Genomic DNA, 8,053 nt, shown 5'->3' with positions numbered 1-8,053 from the left:
GTAACATATTATTGGAAGAAGTGCTAGTAGTTCATGGTGAGACGTGGAAGAACAGAAAACACAAAATATAATAGCCAGTCACTTGATATAAAATCCACATAAACATTGATGATGCTGATGATGATACTGATAATGATAGGGATAATTGAGATTTATATGAAAAGACAGGATACACATGATCAAACTAGTGGAATATAAGGGTGCCAAACTTGAGCCAGGGACAGTAAAGTTCCTTCTCCAGTATTTGTTCCTATCGTGACAGAAAATCCAGTTTTTCCATTGATTGAATATTTGGCCCGGATGTTGAATGCATCTGAGGGATATTGTCTGAAACTGAATTTCCATCTTGCCAGACATGGTTAACAGTAGTTCCATTCTTCAGTGGGCCGACAATGGCAAAGATAATCATCTCATTGGTTGAATATTCTGCTCTGATGTTAGAGACCTCAAAGCTGAGAGCTCTTGGTTGCATTGAAGGGTTGTAACTGTTTATCTGTGTGGTGTAAGCAGTCATGCTTCCATTAGGGTTGAGAAAAGCAACAAGAGCCTCTGAGCCAACCATGCCTGTTCCAGTTGGGTTGATCGCCCATGCAATCCATCCTGGAGAAGTTGGAGTTGCCCTGTATGCAATGTCAACTTTTCTGGTGGATGCAATGTAGTTCCAGTGGAGATGGGCCTGCAGATATGGAAGATCTTTGCATGACTTGAAGATTTTGGTCCCTGAAAAGGTGTAGTTTGAGCAGCTTTGAGCAGAGGAGATAAGGAACAGGGAAATAAGAATGCAAAATAGCAAGATGGTTTTTGATGTTGTAGCCATGAGATATTGAGTACCGTTTGGATATCTAAGGCTTACGATTAACCAAACTTTTTCTCAGTTGATCAGGAAGGGGAACTGGAAATTTGGGGCTGGTTTCAAAAGACACTTGAGCCAAAACAATTTATTAATGCTGAGTATGCATAAAAAAGAACTAATGTCAGCCCTTTTCTTTTGGTAAATGGAAATGAGTTCTAAGGAGGCTGGAAGGTATAGAAATTCCTGTTTGAAAATCTGATTCTTGGGTGTGTTGAAGAAGAGTACCCACAACCCACAAAACTAGTAACTCTATGGGTAGAAAAAGGGCTGCTGGGGCTGTGGATGAGATGATAATTTTTGAAAGTTTTTTCAAATGATCAAGGTATGCAACTCTCTTCTTGGTTAGAAGAACGCTTCTTCTGCGTGTTCCTGAACTAGCCTAATTTTGAGGGAAGAACTTAAAAGGACTTCCGAAAAGTCTAACTGTGGGTAGGGATGTGAATTGCAAGGAAAGTAGAGAAATACACTGTGCCTTTAATAAGAGAAATAGTGACTGGGAAGCTAGATGAAGTCTGGAGTTGTTAATTGGTTCAATATGTTCTTTAATATCACAGCAATTTTAGCATAGGCAAAGGAATTCAAAGTAGAGTAGTCATGAAAGTTTGCTTCTTCATGGTTGTAATGGGTAAGTTTTGCATGACAGTCTTTCCTTCTTTCCTTTCTCCTTTAATCTACTTTTCCAACCTAATACCAATTCAATAGCAAAGCCCAGTCCAAAAAGTCAATAGTTCTAGATGAACCAACAAGAAACCCTCAGTGATCATCCATTGATTCTAGAGATTCAGAAGAATTTGTTTGAGTAGCTTGTTCACCCAGGGATCATCTTTATCTTGTAATCTCTGTTAGTCACATAGTTAGGTTTGATTCTGAATGGTTTTACGTATAAAGGAGTATCATACATCCTATTGAGATTTGGATGCTCAGAAACAAAAAAAATTGAATTCAAGCATAAAAATTATATAGCTAAAGTTGTAAACTATATTCCTGTGTTACAACCTAGTCATTGCTTCCTCCATTGACCTTAGTCTGATCAAATTCTATGATTTTCGTATGTTCTAAGGTCTTATGAACACAAATAATGTGATTAAGGGAGATTGAAACTGGGAGCAACTGATTGATGACAAGTATACATGTAGCTGATAGGCTAGAGAAATCTATAGGACGTTAGGTGGTATATTGAAGAAATTATATTTATGGTTCATCTTCAAACAATAAATGAACAAGTCAAAATAATAAAAAAGGAAGCTTGTAAGAGCATGAGATTAGGTGAGACGCATAGAAAAAGGAGGTGGCTGATGTTTGAATGCTTCAGACTTGGGATTGTGACGGTGGAAAAATTATTTCAATTTTTTGGGTACTTGTGGCTGCCACAAGCCTGGACAATGCTAAAAAGTCTAGAAAGATGGCTGAGTCCCTTGCTAGGTTCCATCACCCATGCCGGTTTAGTTTGGGCTGGTATTGTAGAAAAACAGCTGATTTTGGACTTGAATAGGATTCTTAATTCAAACTTTTATTTAAGCTTGCCACGGCAAATGGGGAAAAGTGTGGCAAAATTGGTTGTTTACGTGCATATTTTCACAACTTTGCCCGGTTTGAAATGTTGAATTTTGGGGAAAACAGACTGACTAATTGAAAAAATTGTAAAGTTCTGTGTTCTTATTCTAACAGGGATCAATGATGCAACTGGGAAGACAGGAAACCAAGCAGGAAACTACTTTGCTGCTGGGGGAAAATGGAGTCTGCAGATGAAGTCTTTGTTACGACCCGTGAAAGGTGGATTGTAGTTTCCTGAACATGATTGCAGTGGTGAAATACAAGACCTTTGGGACGTGACAAAGGCAGGCGACCCACAAGCTGAAATTTGGAAATTTTGGTCATGGTTGGATGGGACTTGTATGGGAAAGTAGGTGTCTCCATAGAAGTTTTATAGAAGAAGATGCTTTCTTTGCGGGTTAAGGTTGGTGGGAATGGATTAATGGAACTTTTATCTCTTTTTCTGGGTAAGAGAATGGGCGCCCCTTTAGGCTTTAACTGGACTTATTGTTTGTGCTTTTCATCTTCCTTCTTTAGGAGAAAATCTCCTTAGCTAGTCTTCTCTCTTTTAGTCTCTTAGACACTGGGCCACTCCTTGGGCTGGTGCAACCTCCAGAAGCTACCTCTTTGTGAGGATGTGACATGGGAATCTTTATCTTCCCGACTTGTCCCAGTATAGGAAAGGGGCTTTTGTATCTCCTCACAAGGCTTTTGTGCACCGGCCTTAGGGAGCTATACGTACAGAAAGAGAAATGCTCACACTGCCGTCTTGTAGATGGCCAATCGTTGCCTAATCTCTCGGTCCCCTTCTAAAGCCCCCAAGACGCAACTCAATTATAGTGTCCTCAATATTTAAGTGGTGTAAGGTAGAAGAACGGACTCGTATCGCCCGGGATTTGCTATATCTGCAACCTTTAGTATCATGATTAAAGGATAATGAAGAAAATGTGAAAGGGAAATCTTTTTGTTGCTTTGATGATTTCATCCTCTGATCATCCAAGACCAAACACAATCTGGATTCCATTGCATGGTTTGTGTGTGGGGTTTTTATTTTATTTTTGTTAGGCCATGAGTTGGGCATGATGGAAGCAGAGGAGCAGTTAGGGTTCTTTATTTTTATTTATTCTTTGATTTAGGCTGGAATCCATGAACCCCACGTATGGGTCATCGACTCCTGCCCAAACGGGCCAATGTCCCTGAAATACTGAAATGTGGCAGCCTCGTGAGGGCCCGTCGACCTCAACACTAGCTAAAACCAAACAGACCCTAATTTCTGTGGTGGTTGAACTCATAAAAAGCAATATTACATATTCCAAAGTGATTGAACGCGCAAAGTCCTTGAACTTACAAAGTTATCTTACTTTATTTATTTATTTATTTTATATATATATACTTTTATAATGTTTGAAAATCAATATTAATCGATTAAATTTAATAATAAAAAATAAATTTTAAACCAGATTTAAAACCCGCCATATTATAGAGTTTTATTTTAACGCACCCATCAAATGTAAGATTTGTTATGGGTTAGTGAAGGTTGGTAAGATCCCATGTTAGACTCCCTCATAGCGTTTGTCATGGAAAGCATACTACAATGAGTCATCTCAAAGAGAGAAAAAAAAAAAAGTATATATATATATATATATATTCAACTCATTAAAGGGTTTGAGCAAGTGGGGCTTGGACTGCACATTATATATATTTTTTAATTTTTAATTTTATTTTATTTTTAGGGTTCTGGCCTAGACATGTGACACGTGGCATGAGTAAATAATTAGGCCACAATCCTTTTCTTATGATTCAATTTTGTTTCATTCCAAAGATAATGACATGAGAACCTTCCCATGGGCTGATGCAACCTTTGCATCATGCTTGCCTAATCACAAAAAACGACGTCGTTTTACATCAAACTCCTGCTGTTGGCTTAAGTTTATGAAAAATCAAAATCATACCTCACGTAATATATACCATTCCACCATGTGGGTGGCTTGTAATAGAATATGGTCATTTTTAGATCTCTGAAAAAGTCTAAGAAAAAGAAACCAATAAAAAAATGGAAATGAAGAAAAAAAAGAGACGTAATTCTTTGTTTGAAATGTTTTAAAAATTCGTTAGATGATGATTTTAAAAATAATTTTTTATTTTTATAATATTTAAAAATAATATTTTTTAATAAAAATTTTCAAGTATTGAAAATATTGAAGAAGACTTTGAAAATATTTTTTAAAGAATTATTTATTAATTACTTTTTCAATAATTATTATTAATAATTTTTAAATTTAAAATAAATGTTTTCTAGATTTTCTCAAATGTTTTAATTCATAAAACACCTTTTTGGGTTAAAACTACTTTCTAAAATTATTGGAAAACCACTCTTGCCTTCCTTTCACCCACAATCTCTCACACCCAAACCCCCTTTTTACATGAGAATACTTGCTCTATCTGTCAACACTTGCAAGACATATATAGCATCTCACCAACCACCACCCAAAATATTGGAACACTGATTTGGGCATGGCTTCAGATCTAAGTTTCAAGACTTCAGAAATAAGTTGGAGATTTTTTATTAGCTTTTATGCATGATTTTTATAAACTTATGATATTTATCACAAGCTAAATTTAAGGTTCTCCTTACAATGAATCCTAGAAGTAAACAAACATTTCTATACAAAGTCTTACTAGGACACAAGTTCAAGCACGGCAAGTGGAACCCCATTCATTCCACTAGACTTATAATATATTACTTGGAACTTAAGGGTTTGGTCTGCATTGGCATTTGGAATTTGACCAAACCCAAAAGCGGAAACAACCAAAAGGAAAAGGTCTATTCCCTCACCAACTTACAAGGCTCTTGTCAGGGCCTTGAACATCTTCTCATTTTTTGGAAAATGTTAATGGCCCGACTTGATCTGCCATGGGAACCCACCTCAGTCAACACGTTCATTTTCTATCATTTGTTTGTTTTGAAGGAAAATTCTCACATTTGACATTTGTACTTTTTGAATCGTACGTGTTTCTAGAATATTGATTCCACTTTGTTGGACCCACATAGATTTGTGGACAAAATTGGGTTTTAAGTCTTTTGATTAGGACGGCAACGATAGTATTTTGTACATGAATCGATTATTATTGTATTTTTTTTTATTGAAATTAAACACAATAATTTTCTGCCAAAATTGATCTAGGTTGATGGGAGATGATGATATAATATTTTGTATCTAGATTAATTATGGTATTTTGTAGTGACATGGATATTTTTGTATTATTTAGGTTCAAGATAAGATAATGATCAAATTTTGTATTTAAATCTATTTTATATTTGAATGAAGGTTTTTATGTTAAGATTATCTCGTGGTCGGGCATGATGACTTTTGTTAATTTTTTTTTTCTCTTTTGTCATCGATGACTACATGTTAGGAAAGGAATTGGGATTGAGATATTACATGATGATATATTGTATTAAAATCATGATAATATCTTATACCTTTAAATGATTTTGTACAAAATGAATTTGACTTCTGGTATGACGTATAAATTTTGTTGTTATCAAATTAAACGAAATGATAGTATTTTATTGTTAAATAAATTATGTCAAAGTTAATTTAGACATCAAACTTGACAACTTCATTATTTTCTTTATAATAATTTTCAATATAGAGTTAATTATGTAACTTTTTTTTGTTTTTTTGCCTTCATTTATCATACCCCATTACCATCTTTTCTATTATGTTAGAAAAACCTAAACCTAGTTAATGATAAGAGTAATATTTGTATTTAATTTTGATTTTGCATCAAAATGGATTTGATTCAACAAATTAATAGGAATGATATTATTTTATATCTAAATGAATTTATCAAAAGTTATATGGGTGTATGGTGTGAAGACTTTTGTTTTTTTTTTCTCTATTTTTCTCTTTTGTTATTTATAAGTACACGTTTTTTTTTTGTTTTTTTTATAATTATTTGTTTTTTCCTCTCTCTTTCTCTTTTGTTATTTCTCATTTATTATTGTATTTTTGTATTAAATAAATGTTAAAAATAACATGTATTTTGTATTTAAATTGAATATAATATTTTTCCATCAAAATCGATCTAGGTGATGGGAAATTATGATGATATTTTGTATCTAATTAATTATAGTATTTTGTAGTGAAATAGATATTTTTTGTACTATTTGGGATTTAGGATAAGATAATGATAGTATTTTGTATTTGAATGAAAGCTTTTGTATTAAGATTTTGGGTGTGATGACTTTTGTTGTTCTTTTTTCCAATAGTTTTCTACTTATGATTGATTATATAACTTTGGTTTTTTTTTTTTTTTTTTTTTTTTTTGTCATTTGTGACTATTTGTTAGGAAAAAAAAATTAGGTTCGAGGATACTAAGATGATTGTATTTTGTATTAAAATCAATGATAATATCTTGTATATTTAAATGATTTTATATTAAAATAGGTTTAAATTCTGACGCTAACAAGTTAAACAAAATGATAATATTTTGTACTTGAATAAATTTGTATCAAACTTGATTCAGGTGTATGGCGTGACGAATTCATTATTTTATTTGTGATAATTTTTTATATAGGTTTGATTATGTAACTTTTGTTAATTTTTTTTCTTATTTATCATCTATGGTAACATACTTTTCCTAATATGATATGAAAAAACAAGTTACTAATAATAATATTATTTTGTACTTCATTGAATTGTGTCAAAATAAATTTGGTTCAACAAAATTAACCATGATATTATTTTATATCTAAATGAATTTGTAACGAAACTTATATAGGTTTAGGGTGTGAAGAATCCAGTTTTATTTTTTTCTCTTTCTTTTTGTTACATGTTATAAAAAAGTATGATATAATATTTTTCAATCAAAACCGATCAAAGTTGATGGGCTATAATGATAGTATTTTGTATCAAATTAATTATAATATTTTGTAGTTAAATGGATAATTTTGTTCTATTTCAGTTCAAGATAAGATAATAATAGTATTTTGTACTTAAATATATTTTGTATCTTAGTAAATACATTTATACTAAAATTGATTCAAGTTTAAGAAGTGACAAATCGATAGTTTTCTACTCGTAATCGATTATGTAACTTTTGTTATTTATTTATTTTTTCTCTTTTGTCATCTATGACTATATGTTTGGAAAGGAATTGGGATACATGATATTACGATGATGATCGTATTTTGTATTTAAATAACTGATAATATCTTATATACCTAAATGATTTTGTATCACAATTTGCATTGGTTCATTGTAAAAAATTATTTGAGTTTAGAGCATGAATCAAAATTTTATTTCTTTTTTATTTTATTTTAGGTTTTTTTTGTGTCTTTTCCACCATTTCTCTCTTTTGTATTTCTGACCACATGCTATAATTAAAATTCAATAAATTGATGGTAATAATAGTATTTTATACTTAAATGATTTTGTTTCAATGTTGATTTTGGTTTACATGTGAATTTTTTTTCTTAAAATGAACAAAAATAATATATAGTATTTTGTACCTAAATAAATTTGTGTCAAAACTAAATTAGATTTAAAACATGATAACTTTTATTAATTTTTTTCATCAATAGTTTTCTATGTCGATAATGTAATTTTCATTAATATGTTTATTCTCTTGTTATTTATGACTATATATTTTCCATAACGA

At 31.9% G+C, this 8,053-nt stretch overlaps 1 protein-coding gene across 1 annotated transcript; it reads right to left on the bottom strand.

Moving 5' to 3' along the window:
- Positions 1–68: 68 nt before the first annotated feature.
- Positions 69–1,380, bottom strand: LOC100263177 (cytochrome b561 and DOMON domain-containing protein At5g47530). Its single transcript, XM_002273203.5, has one exon. It carries the CDS (start codon positions 815–817, stop codon positions 251–253), a length of 567 nt encoding a protein of 188 aa, XP_002273239.1. The 5' UTR covers positions 818–1,380; the 3' UTR covers positions 69–250.
- Between the last annotated feature and the right edge of the window lie 6,673 nt (positions 1,381–8,053).

This window comes from Vitis vinifera, chromosome 12 (assembly GCF_030704535.1).
Source record: "Vitis vinifera cultivar Pinot Noir 40024 chromosome 12, ASM3070453v1".
In the NCBI taxonomy this organism is placed as follows: Eukaryota; Viridiplantae; Streptophyta; class Magnoliopsida; order Vitales; family Vitaceae; genus Vitis; species Vitis vinifera.
This window is presented reverse-complemented; position numbering and strand designations above follow the sequence as displayed.